The sequence below is a fragment of the Marmota marmota genome, unplaced genomic scaffold (assembly GCF_001458135.2).
Source record: "Marmota marmota marmota unplaced genomic scaffold, marMar, whole genome shotgun sequence".
Classification (NCBI taxonomy): domain Eukaryota; kingdom Metazoa; phylum Chordata; class Mammalia; order Rodentia; family Sciuridae; genus Marmota; species Marmota marmota.
This window is the reverse complement of record NW_026000019.1, coordinates 9,630,510-9,650,244: the sequence shown is the minus strand read 5'-3', so window position 1 is coordinate 9,650,244 and position 19,735 is coordinate 9,630,510. Positions and strand designations below refer to the sequence as shown.

General features: G+C 44.2%; 1 protein-coding gene across 1 annotated transcript in view; it reads right to left on the bottom strand.

Moving 5' to 3' along the window:
* The window catches only part of Niban1 (niban apoptosis regulator 1), a 140,594-nt gene that overhangs the window by 9,697 nt on the left and 111,162 nt on the right, over positions 1–19,735 (bottom strand). The window contains exons 7-12 of the mRNA XM_015491704.2: positions 14,367–14,471; positions 13,892–14,054; positions 8,897–9,084; positions 6,001–6,162; positions 4,308–4,418; positions 2,455–2,562 (exon numbers count right to left, since the gene is read on the bottom strand). Coding sequence (XP_015347190.1) covers positions 2,455–2,562; positions 4,308–4,418; positions 6,001–6,162; positions 8,897–9,084; positions 13,892–14,054; positions 14,367–14,471 — 837 coding nt within the window. The remainder of the gene's footprint in view (positions 1–2,454; positions 2,563–4,307; positions 4,419–6,000; positions 6,163–8,896; positions 9,085–13,891; positions 14,055–14,366; positions 14,472–19,735) is intronic.

The following is a 19,735-nucleotide window of genomic DNA, read 5'->3' as shown; positions in this document are numbered from 1 at the left end:
GAGAGACATGAGCTTCAGTGACTCCTAGACAGTTTATGAGACCAGGATGATGTGCAGATCACTGCCCAGGAGACTGGACACTGTCCTGGATGCTCCATTGGCTCCTGGGTAAGCCATGTCACCACTCTGAATCTCTGTCTTTTTCCTCTGCTAAATGAGGGACAGAGGTTCATGCGTGGAACACCATTTCATCTTCCCTTCCTCTGTCATTCATCCCTGAGGACCAATTGAAGGCACAACTATGGCAAGTCCTCCATGATCCTAAAAGCAGGGTCCAGCACAGTCCCAGGAATCCTCCTGCATTGGGCCACTGTTGTGCTCCCCATGTGGCATCCCACATGCCTGTCACCTGCCTCTACACTGTGAACTCCAGGACAGCAGGGACACTGCTGGGGCACAATGCCTTGATTGTATTTGATGCATTTTAATACATGGTTAATGAATAAATAGAGAGCCTTTAAAGTTTCAACCAACAGAATAATTCTGTGAGAAGGAATAATGGAAGGACATTTGTACTGCTGTGACATGCCCAGTTTTACAAAACAGGTCTTCTATATTGAATTGATTGAACTTCATCATATGCTTAATTCTCTGAACCAATTAAATTGGAATCCTGGGGGTGAGTCTTGGGGATTTTTTTTCCCCAAAAGTTCCCTAGGTTCTTCTAATAGCAGCTAGGATAGGGTTGAGTGCCACAGAACTAGAAGTTCCCAAGAACCAAGGCAAACACGTGACAGTAAAATAAAGACTCCTATGAAGCAGATAATCCCCGGATTTACCCATTCTGTAAATACAGAGCTTTGAAAGCTCATGACACTGACACAACATCCCTCATTCTTAAAAACTCAGAGTCACAGGCTCTTCTGAAAGCAGTGTCTCTTGGTTCAATTGCAGGTCTCTGTGGACTGGACCCAGCTCCCTCTGCTGAGGCTTGGAAGTGAGGTGTAAACAGGAAGGGGAACCGTCTTCACCTTGCCCTTGTCTGGGAGGAGGTGGCTCTGAGACCTCCAAACTGTCTTAGGGACTGAAAAAGAGAAGTCCAACTGCAGGCACGTTTAGAGGTGGACTCAGTGGTGGGCTGGGTGACGACACTTTCTGCACATAAGGCCAAGGGACAGTCATGTAGGCCAACTCTTTCCCCTTTAGCTTAATCAAATGCTTTTCTACTAAAGAAATACACCCCCCCAAAATAAATGCCAGTACTAGATACACCAATGACTAGCTGAAGGAAAATGGCATTTACAGAATATAAAAATGACCACAGAAAATTCCACAGTGAAATAAACTCACAGATGAATTTTAATGTGTCATTGCTTGGAGACTCTCCAAGCTGCCAAAAAGCCCTTTATGGGATAAAGAAGTTCTTGAATCTTTACTCCAAGAGGGAGCAGGCCTTGCCAATGCCCAAGCTTGCAAGTCATTCTTAAAACGTAGAAGTGTGACAGGCGAGCAGCCTCAGGGAACCCACCATGGTACAGGTGAATGTGGACTGTTTAAATTCGGGTGGGAACCTGCTCTGTGACTTTGGCCTTGTTGCTTAACCTCTCAGATTTCCTCATTTGCACAACGAGGATATAAACAGGACCTCCTCAAAGGGCTATTGTGAAATTTCTTGCAATAATCCACTTTGTTTAAGCATCGCAAGGATTCATCAAGTGTTAAGGGTATCATTCTAGTCTTCTCAGTCTTAAGAAAGATACTGCAAAATATTATTGGCTTCATTTAAAAAAGATGAATTCTAGACCAAAAGAGGAGAAGTGACTGGCCCAGGGCCCAAGGGCAGAAACATGCAGGATCTGGGACTTGAACCCTGGTTCTGAACCAGCCCTAAGACTCCACTTGCCCACTACTCTTCCCCTCAGACCAAGTCACACCTCTGTGATCTTGGCTATCCTTGTGTGCCGGCTGTGTGCAGAACATTTACACAATGTCATTGATTTCATTAAGCAAACGTTACTGGATGTAACAGAACAAATACCCTACTGTCATCATGTTGCTGGAGATTTTCTGGATGTTGAAGTCAAGTTTCGGAGCACATGTTAGACTTATGAGCCGTGCTATAATAGGGAACACCTGGTCCCCTTAGGCATTCTGTGCCAACCCTTAGCTTGGCTCAAGTTCAGATAATTACCCTTTGAGATTTCCTCTAGTTCAGGGGTCAGCAAATCCTGGCAGTTTCCTGTTTTTGTAAATAAAGCTTATTGGAACACAGACTTAGATCTGTCTGTGCGCTGTCTCTGGCTGCTTTGGTGCCACAACCGCAGAGTTGAGCAGTCACAACAGAAATGATAAAATGGCCCATGAAGCTTAAACTATTTACTATTTATAAAAAAGTGTGACAACCCTCCCCCCTCCGGGCCCAGTCAGATGTTTGCAAGTACAGAGCAGCGAAAGAGCTCATTTGAACTTCAGAGGTAGTAAGAGCAGGCTCTTTAGAGTGACCCATTCGCTTACTGGTTTGCACGTGGATGCCAGTGCCTTCTGCATGGTGGGAAGTGTGATCTGAACCAGCGCCTCCTGAAAGATCTTCTTCCGGATGGTGCTGCTGTCATAATCATATTGCTGTCAATGCAGAAACATATGTTAAACAGGAACACGACAATCTGTTAACTTTCCCTTAAACAAAAAACTCAAGACACCCACGTCATCTCCCTTCCCCAACCCAAACTTCTGAGGACTCTTGCATTTACAAGGTCTCAGAGATCTTTCTGTGTCATTCCTGCATACTCTAGGTGTAGGTTGTGACAGAATGACCCATCTCACCATCCCCTCTTACAGATATGGAAACTGAGGCAAGGTCAAAACAGAGAGGTGCCATCTGTGTTATCAAGTAGTTGGAGATAGAACTAGGGGGTGAGTTTGCACCTCATCACCCTGTCTGGGTAGGCCCATGGGAGTCACGGTTGGCTATTACATTACACTCTGTTCTGCAGGCAGGGTCAGTGTGTCGCAATGATTTGCACAGAGAAGAGAGGGCCTGGCTCGTAGCACCATCAACACTGAGACCTATCAACCAAAGAAATTCAATATCTAGAACAAGAAGGATGATGGTTCTCTCTGTTCTGAATTGAATATCCACACCTGGCGCCCAGGTTTTGATTTTCGATGTCACTTCAAGGTGATCACAGAAAATGTAGAGAACAGTCACTGGCATATGAGCAGAATGGTCAGGCCAACTGAAGGATAGTTGGGTGAGGGCATTTATCAAGTATTAGGGGAGCACTTGATAGTGGCACTATCTTTTCTTTCAGGTCAATTGCAAGTGCATTATTATTGTTTGTATTATCATGTTTTCATTGTTTTTATCATTTTTTAAATTGCAATGATTTGGGGCTGGGGATGTGGCTCAAGCGGTAGCGCGCTCGCCTGGCATGCATGCGGCCCGGGTTCGATCCTCAGCACCACATAAAAACAAAGATGTTGTATCCGCCAAATACTAAAAAATAAATATTAAAAAAATAAATAAATAAATAAATAAATTGCAATGATTTGGTTGCTAGAGTTTCCTCTGGTCTACGAGACATCAAGAGCAGGTCTAAAATCCAAGGACCACCTCCAGGCTTTGTGGGACTTTGACCTTCTGAGAGCAGTGTTTAGGGAAACAGCAGGTGGTAAAAAATTAGTAGATCACCACTGAATAGCTGATTGAGCTTTGGTAAATCACTTAAGCTTTTAGAGGATTCGTTTCCTCATCTGTACATTGGGGGTACATTCTAATCATCTCACAACTTCCTGTGAGAATCAAACGAAACAGCCTAAGTGTTTTTAAAAAGCTTTAACAATATACTATATTTATACAAATTCCTATTATTGCAACCATTTACTCTGCACTCACATGTGAAGCCAGTTTAAAACAATTTCATTTGGCAGATACCTTTTCCTTGCAATTCCTTTGCCTTCAGATTTTGATTTTTCTTAAAAATGCTCGCTGATTTTATGGATTTTACTATGTTGTAAACTCTTTGAAGAGAGAATTTGTGCCTTGCCTGTTTTTATGTATTATACAATACCTGTCATAGTGCTTGTGGGGACAGCCAATAACGTTTGTCAAGTTCGACTGCTGTGAAAGTAAGCTTAGTTACTTCTAATGGTGGGTAAGGATGCTGAGTAACTGTAGTCCCTAAAGTCTCCACTAGATGGCAGAAGAGGCATGAAAGCCACTGGGGGAATTGCTGCTGGATGACAGTCACGGGGAGAGGAAGGAGAGGGGAAGAGCAGATTGAAAGGGAGGACAAGGTATTTTCACCTAACAAAAGAAACAGGGGTTTTCTTGTTTTATGCTCCCACAGATGAGAAAAAGCCTTTACCTTCAGGACTCGGAGCTTGACCTTCTCAATGGCAGCTGCAATTTTGGAGGCGTCTCCTTGGAGATGTGGGGAAAGCAACTGCTCAAAGGTGAATACTGCATTTTGCATGAGCTAGAAACCAGAACAACACAGAAACAGAACAAGTGAGAGGCTGGGATGACCACCCAGCGATGTCCATTTGGGCTTGGAGAGATGGGAGGGGTTGAGCCCACAGAGTCCTGCTGTTCTGGGAGGTGAGCCAGGGCAACAGGTTCTCATCCCACTACCTGGGCTGTGAGACCAACAGCCACATGGCTACAGGGCAATCAGTAAGAGGTTAGGAGGGACGTATGCAGGTCTGCATGCATGTGGTGTTTTTTTTTTTTTCCCCTCATCTGTTCCCCATCGTCCCTCATCTAGAAAGCCCAGGGCTGTGGGACTGAGATGCTCCTCCTCCATACTCTGGTGCTGCAGCCACAGATTGACAAGATGAGGTGGGAGCCTTTGCCAACCATTTTCAGGCTGCATCTCCAGGCTTAGGTGGACATCAACTACTCCACAGCACATCTCTCTGCTTCCCATCCTACCACCTCACATCCTTCCTTTCTCTGCAAGGCTGGGAAGGGAGAGAGGGTGAGGTCAGGAGACAGAGATGGTTCAGATAGATGTCTTATTCTCTACAGTTGTACCTGTATCCAGTCCTCAGGGGTGCACTCTTATCTAGATTGCCGTTAAACTGTTGCCCAGTTTTGTTCCTTGCCCATCTTTAATCCCTGACAACTTAGAGGTTAGATAATAAGATATAATGATGAATCCTACCCATAAGAAAAAAAAAACAAAACAAAACATTCCTTTCTTTCCCACGCCTGGGATTGATCCCACACCATTTAACCCACTTTCAACACTGTAGTGAATTTATCTAAGAATCTGTGTCACTACTGATCTGTGAAATGGGATCTGGCACAATGTCCAGCCTAGAGTAAGCTCGCCCCAAAATATCTGTGAAATAGAACAGCGCCTGGTTACAACTTTCTTCATTTAGGAATACTGTAATACAGAAAGAGTTTGGTATTCATTTCTGTTCCTGGGGAAAAAAATTCCTTGCGGGTAAAAAAAAAAAAGGAATCTATCAATAGACACAAGAAATTCAAATATGAAGTCATGATTGATTGGCTGGCTTACTCTTAATCAGATTAGGAAATTAACTTAAGCCAGTTGTTCTCAATCCCAGCTGTGTATTAGAAAGAGTGGGAAGGCAGGCAGGGGAAGTTCTTTTAAAATTTTTACATATATATAAATTATAAATATTTACATATGTAAATTAATATTTATGGGAATTACATATATAAAATATCTGTCCACCTACTTATATACATCAATATATATTCAGAATCACTAGGGATAAGGTGGAGACATCAGTATGTCTTAAAATCTCCCCAGAAGTTTCTAAAGTGCAGGCCAAGCAAGGTGAAAAGCACCGAGCAACCAAGTAATAACCAATTAATGCTACTCCAGTCCCTCAGGTATTTCTTCTCTGTGATGCTCATCAACATGGAAGGAAGGAGAAGCCTGTGAAGGACAGAGTGTGTCTTCAATCAACAGGACGGAGGAATCGTGCCCATTTCCCTGAGTGACACCAGTACCCGCTCCTCTTCCAGCACCTTTCTCTGCCCCCTCTCCGTCCTCATGAACCAGGGCTGCCTGCTGCTCCCACCTCCTGCATGTCGTTCTGTGTCCTCTGGACCACCAGATCCACGTGGGGGCATCTGAAGCGGCTCTGGAGTTCCTGCAGGCGCTCTGGGAGCAGGTTGACTTTAGTGTAACAAGGCTCCATCTTCACAGATTCCAGAGGAAGATTCATAAGCTGGTCTAGATGCTGCGTTTCAGTGAAGAGAAAAATTAAATACCTTCAGTCTGGAGCCATGTCATACAGTTAGAGTGAATCACTACTCAGACCTGGGACATTTTCAGCTGCTTTGTTTTCATTCTTCAGTGGGTCCCTTGGGCAACTCTATTGCTAGGACAGAAACCCATGTCAGAAACAACCGGGTGACAAGACCCAAGGGTGCATTCAGGGGGACTCCAGCTTCCTAAGTTCTTGATAAACTCCAAGTTCCCACTCCAAAGCTTAAGAATCAGGCAGGCAGGCTCTTTGGCAAATGGAATTGGCAAGACTTTCTTAAAGGAGTGGCAGCCCTCTCCTAAACCCCAGGGAGACTAGGAAGCTCCCTGGACTCCTAGACTCGGGGAGGGAAGCAGGCTTCCTCACACCCCTCTGAGGCTCTGCAGGGCGCACAGGGCTTCCCTCTGCAGAAGGCCTCTCTAAGGTGCTCGTGATGGAGAGTGGGTGAGAGGAAGAGGGTTGACAGCAGACACCCAGCTTTGAAAGCTGGGGTCTCTCCTACTCAGTTTGCACAACTGCCACCTTAATCAATGAGGCCACAGGGCTTCTTCCTGCAAGAGCCCAGCTGCTGAACCCCCACGATTGTCAACATACTCTCACGGGCAAATGTTGCCGCAACAGAAGCATTCTATTTTCAAAGTTTATTTTAAAATATTTTTTTAAAACTGAAGAATGGTTGCTTAATATAAAAAGGAGACTAGGTGGAGAAGAAGACAGAAAGAAGGTTGCTAAGAATGAGGACTCCAGGGAGAGAGGCAGGTTGAACCTTGAGAGGCAGGATGCATCGTCTGTCAGGAAGTGTTAAAGGGCCATTCCCGTTGTTCTTTAAAGGGAAAAATTACTCTCTTTAAGAAGCAAATTATGGACTGGTTCACTGAAGTGGAATTAATGATCAAAAGCACAGTCGAATTTGACCCTTGTTGTGTGATTAAGGAATGTGTCATTTAAAAAAAAATATGTCAATTATTTAAGCAGGCAGGGGAGGAAAAACGGGTTGTCACTTTGCTCTTATTAAATTGTCAAAGTTCAAACAGGCAATAACACCTATCACTGATGGCAATGTGGGGGAGAAAGCCCCTGCCATATACAATTAGTGGAATGTAAAATTTAAACCTTTTTTTAAAAGTACAATGAAAACATCTATTAACATGAGAAATATACCTTTCAACCCAGGAATCTATCCCACAGAAATAAAAACATCAGGATATAAGGATATATGTACAGGTAATTTATTGTAGCTTTGTTCATGGTGCCAGCAATATTGGCATGATTGAATAAATCATGGTGCTTTCATATAGGAAATATTATGCAGCCATCACAAAGAATGATTTAGAGCTAGAACGGTTACCGTGGAAACAGTTTCATGAAGTATTTTTGAATGAGAAAACTGACAAGCAGTGCAGTGTAGGAAATATAATGCCACTTTTCTAAAAGCAAATCATAAGAAAATAGCTTATGAATATGCATGTTTATATACTATATAAGCATGGGGAAAGTACAGGGTAGCACCTGCTAAGTCAGTGACACTAGTTATTTAAGAGGAGGTAGTGGTGTTCCGGAGGAAGGGTAGTAAAGGCAAATTTAAAAAACAGGCTGCAAAGAAAACCTCAAAGGGTTTACAAAACAGTGTTGTTTTTATACAATTATACATTTGAATATATGCATAGGGACATAAGAAAGAGACAACACAGAAGGGTGACTACAGCTTACAACAATTCATCGTGTGTTTTATCAAGAGCTACACACGTTTGAAGGTTCCCAACACAATGATACGGCAAATGTTTCAGGAGGTGGAATGCTAATTATTACAATTTGATCATTATGCACTATATATATGTATCAAATTATCACACTGTATCCCATAAATATGTACAATTGAAAGAAAAAAATAGCTATTAGCTTTTAATGATGGAAGGAAGAAAGGAGGGAGAGAAGGCAGAAAATGAAGGAGGGAGGAAGGAAAAGAATCAGAATTAAATCATCTGGTTTAATCTACTGACTTATAGGGATATGCATCACGATATGTCAAGTAGAAAATTATTCTCAATTTTAGGGTACACCAAATCTTCTGGAGGTCTTGCTGAAACAAGATATCAGTGTCCCTTCCCCAGAGTTCCCGATATGATGAGGGGCCTGAGGATTTGCATTTTTAACAACCAGGTGATAATAACATGCTGGTCCAGGGACCCCACTTTGAAAAACCCCATTCTATATCCCGAGTGTATAGTTTTGAAAATAAACGAATCAAAGAAAGTTCTTTAAATGAGGGTATATGCTTATATATTTGGAAGAACAAAGAAAAAACCCCCAGGAAAACACATGGAGCTACTTATATTACTAATTCAGGGCGTGGGAATGAAGGTGGCTAGGAGTTGGGGGAGGACTGGATTCGTGTGTATCAGTGATGATGATTAATTTTGCCTGTGAATATTGTGTATATATGAACTGAGTATACTCTTTCACTTATACAAACATTATTATTTTTGCAACTTGGACATCTTTAATGAAGAAAATTAGGTGAATGGATGGATGTACGAATGGGCAAATAAATGAGGTGGCTGGATGGGTAGAGGAGAGGGCAGATGAGTGGTTGGGAGGGCAGAGGAGAGGGAGGAGAGAGAGAAGGAGGCAGGTGGGCAGATGAAGCACCCTGGGGAGGGCAGCCCCAGCAGCCCAGCCGCCCGCATCTCCTGGCTTGCCATCCTACCTGCTTTAGCTGGGCACCGTCTTTGGTGGTGCGAAAGCTCTGGCTGAGCTCATCCACTTCTTTTTCAAAGAGCGAGCGCACCTCACTGAACCCTGAGCTCACTGGCCCCATGAGCTCCTCCAGAATGGACGCCAGGAAAGGCTGCACACTCTCCCCACAGCTCTTCTCTGCGGGTTGGGCCACCAATGCTGCGGTAGGAAATAGCCAAAAAAAAAGTGTGACTTAGGGTAAAATTGGATCCAGGGCACTGGAGCCAGGTCAGGGTTGGATGGTACCCCATGGAACCACCTAGCAGCTTAGGCAGGTTCAAATGGGCCAGACAGATGGGCACCATGGTCCAGTGCCAGGGCTCATCAGAATGGAAACCAATGGCTGCTCTGAGAAGCCGCGCAAACAGACACTCTCCCCTCCCGAGTTTCCTCTGCCCGATTTCTTTCTCTTTCGCTTGGTTTCTGAGAACACGCAAAACCTAATACTAAGAAGAAAATGCTGGGGACCCGCCTGCTCCTATCCATCATCCTCCTCATATATGCAGGTTATTTTTCTATAAACATAATTTATTATTTTATAATTTATATTTTTATATATTCATTTCTCTAAGAGAACGAATGTAATTCCATCACCCGCCCCGCACCCACAAACTTTTTAAGGACAATCTTTTCTTGATCAAATGGAACAAACTTGCATTCAGTTTGCCATCATACCTTCTGTCCCCATTCACAATTAAAGCAAATCCAAACAAGACCACAATATTTTTTTCCCCTGATAAGGAAAAAATATCACAACAGATATGTACAGAGAAAAGAAAATCACAAAGAGGGATTTAAAAAAATGTTGCCATAATTCCTCTCCCCAGAGACAAATACTCACTTTGACTTGGAGGAGGAAGACCTTGGGTCTGGGTGTGACACAGCAGGGCAGGGGAGCCTGTGGCAGCCAGCACAGGGGGATTCTCAGGATCAGCTAGCTTCAGAAGCAGTGAGTAGGGTCAGGGCTGAGCCTGCTCTGCGGAGCTGGACAGGTCACAAGCCTTGTCACAGCATCCCAGAACTGAAAAGGGAAGCTCAAGCCCCCAGGCATCCCACCTCCATCTTATAGATGGGGGAAAAAGAGGCCTGGCAGTGTTGGGTGACTCAGCCAAGGTCACATCCTAGTTTGCAAAAGTGAGACTAAATTCAAGTGTGTTTTTAAAGTTCTTATTGGCAAAGAACTTGCTTATGGGGAGACGAATGGTTTTGGTTTACAGAAATAAGTAAGAGTCATGGAGGATCAAATGGGTCCTTTGATTCTGAGAATCTTAGATGAATAGTACTAAAAATATTTGGGATGTAAACTATTAAACAGGTCATGGAATTACTAGGAAAAAACCATTTTGGTTGTATGGTTCAAATATGAAACAATCTATGCCTTGTAAAAACGACTTGTTTTGATATTAAAATGCAAAACTGTTTGCCAGGAGAATAAATTAATTATTAGTTAATTAAGTGTGAGAGGAACTACTTGAAAAGAATCTAATTGAAAATTTGGAATAATCCTGCAACGTGAAGTCGTGATTTGGCAGAGCTGGCCGACTTCCCCTGCAGCCAAGGTGGACAAGGCTTGGGAGGGTGGGTGTGGCAGGGGATGCTCCTCAGGGCACTTGCTCTGGCCTCCTGTTTGCCGCAGGGTGCTCCAGCCCGCTCTCCTGCCTTCTTTCACCCATGTTTCACTTGGGCCTTCCTTCTTCCATTTTTACTCATAAACATCCTTCTCATGTCTTCAAGGCCCATATCAAATGCCACCCATCAGGGACAGCCTAATGCCCTGGTACCACCTGAACTATGATCTTCAGGTGACAGCTTCCTGAACTATGTATGGTCTTCAGGTGTCTTCTCATGGGCTGCTTAAATTCCACATCCCACACTTGGATACTCTGCTATTTTCTCAAGCATGCAAAGATGCGGTTGTGATGAATACCGTGTTGTGACATGTTAATTCAAAAGGCTTGCTCAAGTGAGGACAACTGTCACAAAGCCCTGAGGGGACCACGGAGCCAAAAGGAAGGGTTCAGAGCCAGACTGCCACTCACTAGCTGGGCAAGTTCCTTAATCTCTGCCTCGGTTTTCTTATCTGTACAACGGAGATCATAAAAGTCATTACTTCCTGGGATTATGATGAGGATTAAATGGGTTTACGATTTGCAAAGAGCGTAGAACCGAGAAGGAGCCCTGGAAGCCTGCAGTTCCTTCTAACTCTTATTGTACCTGTTGGCATTATCATTCTTTCTTTCTAATTGCCCAACACTCAAAGAGCACCCTCCTTAGGATGCACCCGCACAGTTTTCTGAAGTTGAAATGGGATCCTGACTGGGAACCACTAAGCTTTGTTCTAACCTCTCAGGGCATCTCCCATATTCTTCCTTCTGTCTCTGTATCTGTGACAAGAAGATATTCATCTTCTACCTGGAAAATCATGTTGTCTTTTAATTCTCACAGCCCCTGGACTCAGCAGAAGTAGAATAAATGCTGAAGAAATTAAAAGATAACTACGGAGCAGAGCTCAAGTGCAGAGAGCACTGCTCACTACTCCCACAGTTGTTGTTGTGGTTGTTTGAAATCCAAGGCCCTTTATTAATGCAGCCTGAGATTTCTCTCCTTGTTTAAAGGTAGGAAACCAGAGGTCTGGTTAAAATGTGCTTCCGATATTTTGTTTTAAAAAGACTTCAGGGTTTACTTCTTTTTAAAATTTTTTTTTTCTAATTTTTGGGGAGTGCTTAACCACTGAACCACCTTCCAGCCCTTTTTTTATATTTTCTTTAGAGACAGGGTCTCAGTGAGTTGCTGAGGGCCTCACTAAGTTGCTGAGGCTGACTTTGAACTTGCGATCCTCCTACCTCAGCCTCCCACACCTCTGGGATTCCAGGTGTACTCCATTATGCCCAGCTTTTTAAGGTTTCTTTTAGGAAACAACTAATAGTCCAGGGTAGAATCTTTTTCTAGTGTATGAGGACACACAGAGCAACAGATTTAGATGAGAGAATGTTTTAATTTGAGCCATGGGAATGTCTGTGGTTGGGCCCAGCGCAGCCCCAGAGGGCAGAGAGTTGGCACAGGAGTTGGTGTTGGCAGTTTGAAGCTGTAGAGAGTGTTTCAACATATATTCAACCCTAGATCATTGCGCTCATGGAGCAATGAGACGTGGATGACAGCAAACGGACAGCGCTCTGGAGTTGCTCTACCTCTGGCTTTGGAAGGCATCGTGTGAACAGACCCAGACAGACACCATGCACTCGTGGTGTTAGGCCTTCTCTCATCTTCTCTCAGCCAGGACCTGTTCTGAGAGCCCAGAAGCAAGCTGAGCTGCAGTATGAAGAGGGCCTGAACTGCACAGGAGAATCCCCCGATCGGACAATCCCATCAGACTGCACGCCTTGGAGTCCAGGAACTGGGGCCTCCGAGTGCATTGCCAAAGCTCCACTGAGCTCAGGAGGCAGGTGGTAAACATTTTTTAAATAAGCCAATGATATCTGAGAACTAACTATCTAAAAAGATTGTTGATAATCAATCACAAATGAGCCTCCCTGTTCTTCCTCTGAAATGACATCAGGTTGATATGTTCATGGGGTTATGGAGGCCCCAGATACCTTAGAATCTTAGGATTTATCTTGGGGGATTCCTTCAAGGCCACTTAAGTCCTCTCATGGGGGAATGAGCAAACTTTTCCATCAAGAGCCAGATAGTCAATTTTGTCATCTCACGGTCCATAAGGACTCAGTTCCAACTACTCAATTCTAATGTTACAACAGAGAGCAGCTACGGACAACACGTGAATGAATGAGCATAATTGTGTCCCATAGAACAAAATCAGGTGGTGGGCCACACTTGCCAACCCCACCCTTCTGAGCCCTCCTGATTTTAGAGAGGAACACTGAGGCAAACAGAATTCAAGTGACCTCCCAAGTACATAGGACTGGCCAATGTCGGAGTTGGAGCTAGAAACTCAGATTTATTGACTCTAAGCCAAAATTGTAGGCTTTCCAGTCAAAAGAAAGTCTGTTATTCATTTAACTATTTGCTGAGAGTCCATCTATGCCAGATATGGTACTAGGCAAGAATATATTTGAGTAAACCAAGGCAATATGACTCTGGTCTTTTTTATTTTTTTTGGTACCAGGGATTGAACTCAGGGGCACTCAACCACTGAGCCACATCCCCAGCCCAATTTTGTATTTTATTAGAGACAAGGTCTCATGGAGTTGCCTTAGTCCCTCACTGTTGCTGAGGCTGGCTTTGAACCCGCCATCCTCTTGCCTCAGCGCCCCGAGCTGCTGGGATCACAGACTTGCGTCCCCGTGCCTGGCTTGGCTCTGGTCTTTGAGAGCTTACAGCACAGCAGAGGTGGACAGAAGCCACTTTAAGTCCATGTAAGAAGTCCAATAACTGGGGCAGCATAGACAGCATCAGAATACACAGGTAACACCACAGGGCATGAAGCAAGTTCCCTCCACCTCGTATCCACGAAGCTTCAAAGGAAAGACCTAGGCCCTTCATGGCACCTACACCTCCCCAGTTCCCTCAGTTTAATTCTCTAAAACTATGAACAGTCATCACTCAGTATTTTGGGCAAGACCCATCTACCTACACTACCGAGAACGCCAAAACTCAAGGGCACTCAAGTTCCTGATATAAAACAGCACAGTATTTGTGTTTTACTTACGTGCATCTGACTGTACACATGATATACTTCAAGTCATCTCTAATTTCTTATAATACCTAATGAACACAAACGCTGCATAAATAGTTGTTACACTGTATTATTTAGGAAATAATTTCCAAGAATAGAAATCTGTACCTGGTGAATACAATTAAAAAAATATATTTTTTTGATCTGAAGCTGTTTGAAACCACCGATGTGAGACTTGCAGATACAGATGGCTAGTTAAGAGATCTAACTATGAACGAATCCCTAAACATACAGCTTATTTAATTAGGAGGAGCATGGATTATCTCCACTGACCTTTGATCTTCCCAATTAAAAAGTTCTTTGAGTTCACAATCTGATCCATGTCTGATCGGACTGTTCCCTCCAGGCCCTTGGTCAGAGCTCTGCATTCCTCCTTCAAGGCACTTAATCCTTCTGAAACTTGGTGTTGAACCAGGTTGTAAGCCTCCTCCAGCAGCTGAAAGGGAAGGACACATGAATCTTGGCTTGCAGGGGGGAGTGTGTGAGGGGCTCATTTAGAGGGAGGAGGAGGGTTGACGCAGACTCCCACGGCATGAATGAACTGCAGGTGCATTTTGAATTTTTCTTTTAAAGTTCAAATTTGTTTGGATTAGTCCTCATGTAAGTGAAAGTAAGCAGGCTTGAGGTGGGCATTTCTTCACCCAGAGAACAAACTATTTAAAATCAGCAACAACAAATGCCCTGAAAAGGAAAGGGAAGAGGAGGTGCATTTTGAGAAGCAGGGCTGCAGAGCAACCGCATCACTTACACCGAGCCAGGCCCTCTTCCGGTCATTCTTCTTCCCCTTCATTTTAGGCAGCAGGTCTGTCTGAAGGGTTGGCAGGAGCTCCTCCATCACCAGGTTGCTCAGGATCTGGGGTGTGGAAGAGAGCCCTAGGTCAGCCAGCTGGTCTGAGCATTGGGCCTACTAGAGATCTCATAGTGGCTGTCTCCGTCCTGGGCTTTGTGAACTCTGCTGTTGGGGTAATGGGGTGTGTGTGTGTGTGTGTGTGTGTGTGTAGCTAGGGATGGGGAATGGACACAGGGCCTTGTGCATTTAAATAAGACCCACTCCACCATGAGTCAGACCCCCAGCCTAGGTTAATAGCTTACCCCTGGTTCTGAGGCCACAGAAATATCAACTAAGACAATCTTGTGGAGTAAACATGCTTAAACATTCACAAGGAACAGAACCGTCTGCTAACCCTTCTCCAGTGCCATTACCCCATGGAAAGAACACCATCTTCACCCTCTCTGATATTTAGAAAAAGAAAAGAGGAGCAATGTAAAGAAGAAGAGCTCCAGAACAATCCCCAGACGGCCTAAAGCCCCTGAGCCACTGCATTCCCGTGTCCAGCACTTACATCCTGCACCACCACCATGCCCAAGAGAAAGGCTGAAGGTCCAGATGTGGTGGCACACACCTGTAATCTCACCAGCTTGGGAGGCTGAGGTAAGAGGATCGCAAGTTCAAAGCCAGCCTCAGCAACTTAGCAAGTCCCTAAGCAAGTTAGTGAGACTCTGTTTCAAAAAAATTTTAAAAATAGAAAGGACTGGGGATGTGGCTCGGTGGTTAAGTGCCTCTGGGTTCAATCCTGGCCAAAAAAAAAAAAAAAAGAAAGAAAGAAAGAGAGAGAAAGGCTAGAAGGAACGCTAAAGATTTGCTAATGCCAAGGTGAAGGAAGAGCCAGAGAAGATCTGCAAGGTTGTTGATTAAACCTGCTCTCCAAAGGCTGAGCCCAAGCCTCAAAATGCCCCTGCCAAGAAGGAAGAGAATGTACCCAAAGGGCAAAAGGGAAAAACTGACATGGGCAAGAATGGTAATAACCCTCAGAAATTGGAGATGTCCAAACAAACCAGGCACAGAGGCCTGAAGGTCCTGGAGATGCCAAGGAAAGTGTCTGCTTTTTAGATGACTCTCTACTTCTGGTGACTGGACAGCTTTAAATACTATTTTTAAATCAAGTTTTATAAAAGCAGAGAGTTTTGTTTTACCTTTTTTAAAGCTATGTTGTTAACACACAGAACATGTTATTGTTGTTTTAGGGGCAAGAAGCATGTATCACAAATAAAAGTCTCCAAAGCTGAATTGTTGTGGGGAAAACACTTTTCTCTTGTAGTTTTGAGGGACTTCCTCTTGGCTCCCAGAAGAGGGATTCCTTGACGATGACACACAGCCATCTTGGCACAGATGCCTCATGGCATGAAAACACTAAAATTAGTTTTTACATTCTCTTCTCACTGTCTGTCTTCAGTATCCACTTAACCTTCTTAAACCCAGAGACCTATGGGAATCTGTTCTTTGCAAAATTGGTTATCAGTATGTCAGACAACCTGGACTTTCCAGTGATACCATTAAGATAGTATCCCTCAAAAGTTTCCCTTTCTAGCCGGGTACAGTGACGCAGCCTGTAATCCCAGCAGCTCGGGAGGCTGAGGCCCAAGGATCATGAGTTCAAAGCCAGCCTCAGCAAAAGCAAGCCACTAAGCAACTCGGTGAGACCCTGTCTCTAAATAAAATACAAAATAGGGCTGGGGTGTGGCTCAGTGGTCAAGTGCCCTTGAGTTCAATCCCCGTTACCCGCCTGTACCCCCCCAAAAGCTTCCCTTTCTAGATAGTGGATCTCCAGATGGAGAGTTCTGCCATATTCGTTTCCTTTCTTGAAAGCAGTGATGGCTCATGGAAAGTTGTTAAAAACATGCTGAATGTGGTGTCAACTGTCACCCTGAACTTGTCCAGTTCAGAGCACTGAAAGAAGATGTCACTGGGTCTTACAGGGCTTTTGGATGCTGGTAGTCCACACTAAGAAGGGAGTTTAAAAGTTGTTGGATACCGTTGTCTGTCCATATCCTGCCTGAAATAGTATGAGTGTTTATGAAAAGCATCTTAAATAAATCTGGACACAGCTTGACAAACAAAAAGGAAAGAAAAAGAAAGAAATACTTTGAAACAATCGGACGTTGGTAGGCTAAGCTGAATACAGGGAGGCCAGGGTGTTTTTTTAAAAATGTGTTCCTAAATCTCTCCTAAAATGTTCCTTGGATCAGTGAAAACATTTCTTTGAAACTGAGCAGATCTACGTCCATGCATTATTGCTCCCTCAACACTGACCTTCTGTCTTTTCCCCACACCCCACCCTTAAACTGGAGCAGTTCTGCTGCTCAGCTTCACTTTTACAATGAGTCTTCTGGGGCTCAGAGCTCAACTTTCAACAGCATGCTGCAGATTAAGATTTGCAAAAGGAATCTGGGGTGTAGCTAGCTCAGTGGTAGAGCACTTGCCTAGCATGCATGACACCCTGGGTTCAAACCCTAGTATTGGGGGGGAAAAAAGATGTACAAAAGGGCACGTGTAGTGATGGGTGGGAATGGAAACAGGCAGAAAAGCAGAGACTCACTCAAGATATCTGTTCTATGAAGTTGAAATAATATTTATCCAAAAAAACTGATCTCCTCCTTCTCACTTCTCATAACAATTCAAATGATGCTTTGGGGATTACAGAAGATTTTTTTCAGAGGTCACTGGTCAGCAGCATGCTAGTGGAAACACTTGTGAGCTCACTAGATTTTGCCTTTCACGAGGGCTCTGTTAGGGAAGGGTGTGAGGCTTCTGCTCACACTCCCAGGTGGAGGTGCACAAGCCCTCTAGTCCACCTGTGCCCCTGGCTTCCAGGAGAGAAGGCTGCTCAGGTCAGGGCAGCAGGTGGGGCTGCTCACCTGCACTGTGCTTCTGCCTACTGGGATGAACAGTGTAACGGGGATGGGATTTCCACTAGTCCTGGGAGCCCATTGGTAGAGATGTACTTACCTTTCTTAACCATTCTCTGGGGGCATTTAAGAGATGAATCATCATTTTCTGAGGAGTTGAACAGGAATTTGACATGTACAAACTCCATGGAAATCAGCAAGTCAACAACCACATTCTGTAGGTAATTAATAGTCCCCTGGGAAGGGCTCCATCCTGTTCAGATGGGCACACTCCCGTTTAGAATGCACCTGCCTGAGCAATCCAAGTGTGGCATGAGGAGAGGTAGCTAAGAGGCACAGAAACTAACACCGGAGCTTATGACCAATAGGAAATACTATCTTGGTTGTAAAGTATTAAACTCAAAAATCATAATAAAAGTCCTAATGCGCCCTGTTGCTGAGATCGGTTTGAATTTGAGCGTGAGTATGAATAGATTTGAAAAAGAGGCAAATGTTTTATAACAAGGCTAAAAGGGGGGGTGGGGGGAAGAACATTCCATTTGGGTGGGCTTACAGTTTTCTCTGGGTTTTCCCACACAATGTTCCAAAAAATTTGGTTTCATTTTACAACCATGGAGTTGACAAGTAAATATGTCTGGGAAAAGAAAGAGGAGGGTAGAAGTGGGGTGAGTGGATTGGGGCTTAGGAAGAGCTGTGGGTGCTGACACCCAACTGTCTCATTCCAACATCAGCCTCCTCTGACCTTCAGCCCATCCCACCTCACATGCCCAGGGCCCACTCTGGGATTCACTACCCTGGTCAGCTCTCCATAACCAGGGCCATAGGCCTTGGGTCTTTATATAGGGAAAGTTGCTAATCTAACAAATACATCATAACAACAAAAGGGTTCTCTAATCTCCTCCACACAAGACAGAATCCACTGAGTTTTACCATGAGGGTCCTAAAAATGTAATCTTGTCTAATAAAAAAGAACAGGGAGAGTGTGGGGCAAACCTAACCACTGGGATACTAAGATTTTAAAGTTTTATCACGCATATAATCAAGCATGTCATTAGGTTGATCACAACCAACAAACTGGGGCTCACTCACTGAAGGCCACACCACAGTCTTCCTTTCAGAGACCGAAGCTTGAGAAAGCTGTGGGGCCCAGTGGACATCACCCACTTCCTGAGGTAGGCCTCAGGTCTGACTAGGCTGCTGGGCCCCCAGCCCTGGTGCTACTGAAGGACTGTGGGTGAGAAATCTATTTAGAAGGTCACACTCAAAACCATTCAATAAAAGGACGGCTCTAGATTGCATGGATGAGGCCTGAAAGGTGGATAGTTTTCTTGAAACCACTCAGCTCTGGGAATTAGGAGCTGTGGTCTCTCCCATCTGGCTGATGTAAAGGCAAATAATAAACCTACCAACTGGAGCTACTTTACATTTTGCAGAAGACTCTCATGATCTCACTTGATATATTATATTGACAAGTAGCAAACGTGTTGATTTTTTTTTTATTGATATACAAATAGTTTCACCTTAACAGTCTGTCAGGCCAGATATTTTGAGATACTTCTTTGTCTGGACCCTTGCCTAAAATAACCTTTGCCAGGGGAGCCCGCCATACTTACTGTGTGAGTCACCACTATGAAGAGATAATGTAACAAGGCTGAGAATCTTCTGATATGGTTCCCAGGGGTGGGGGTGGGGGTCACACAGTGTTATGATTAAGTTTGTCATAGATAGGGAAAAAATGCAAATAAACCCAGTGTTTTAGGTAAAAGAAGTCGTATTCTCAAATTCAGTTACACTTTGCCACTTTCTTTAGCTCCTGGGTCCTGACCTCTTCGCTCTGAGCTTAGGAGCTTGACTGCACCATTCGAGGTATTAAGGGTGATGGTGACTCTTAACCTTTACCAAGCTGTTTACTTTCTTTTTTTTTTAATTTATATATTTTTTTTTAGTTTTTTTTGGCAGACACAACATCTTTGTTTGTATGTGGTGCTGAGGATCGAACCCGGGCCGCACGCATGCCAGGCGAGTGCGCTACCGCTTGAGCCACGTCCCCAGCCCTACCAAGCTGTTTACTTTCGCCAGCTTCTCCAGGCCCATCTGTGTCACAGAATGGCTTTGGACAACCTTTCTGAATGTTCTTCTCCTCATCTGGAGAGTGCCGGACAAACACCCTGAAAGGCACTTTTAGCACTCAGGTTTTATGAGACTGATTTCACTAAAGAAACTCAGATTCTTCATGGGGCCACTTGGTAACTCTTGTCTAGTTGATAGAAGATGGAATGCTACAGTTGTTTCCTAGAAGGTCATTCTTATTGTCCCTCCTCTGGATTTTTTCCCCTGACTTATGGTATTTGATTGTGTGTGTATATGTGCGTGTGCGGGGGGTGTGCTGGGGATCAAACCCAGGTTCTTACACATGCCAGGCGAGTGCAC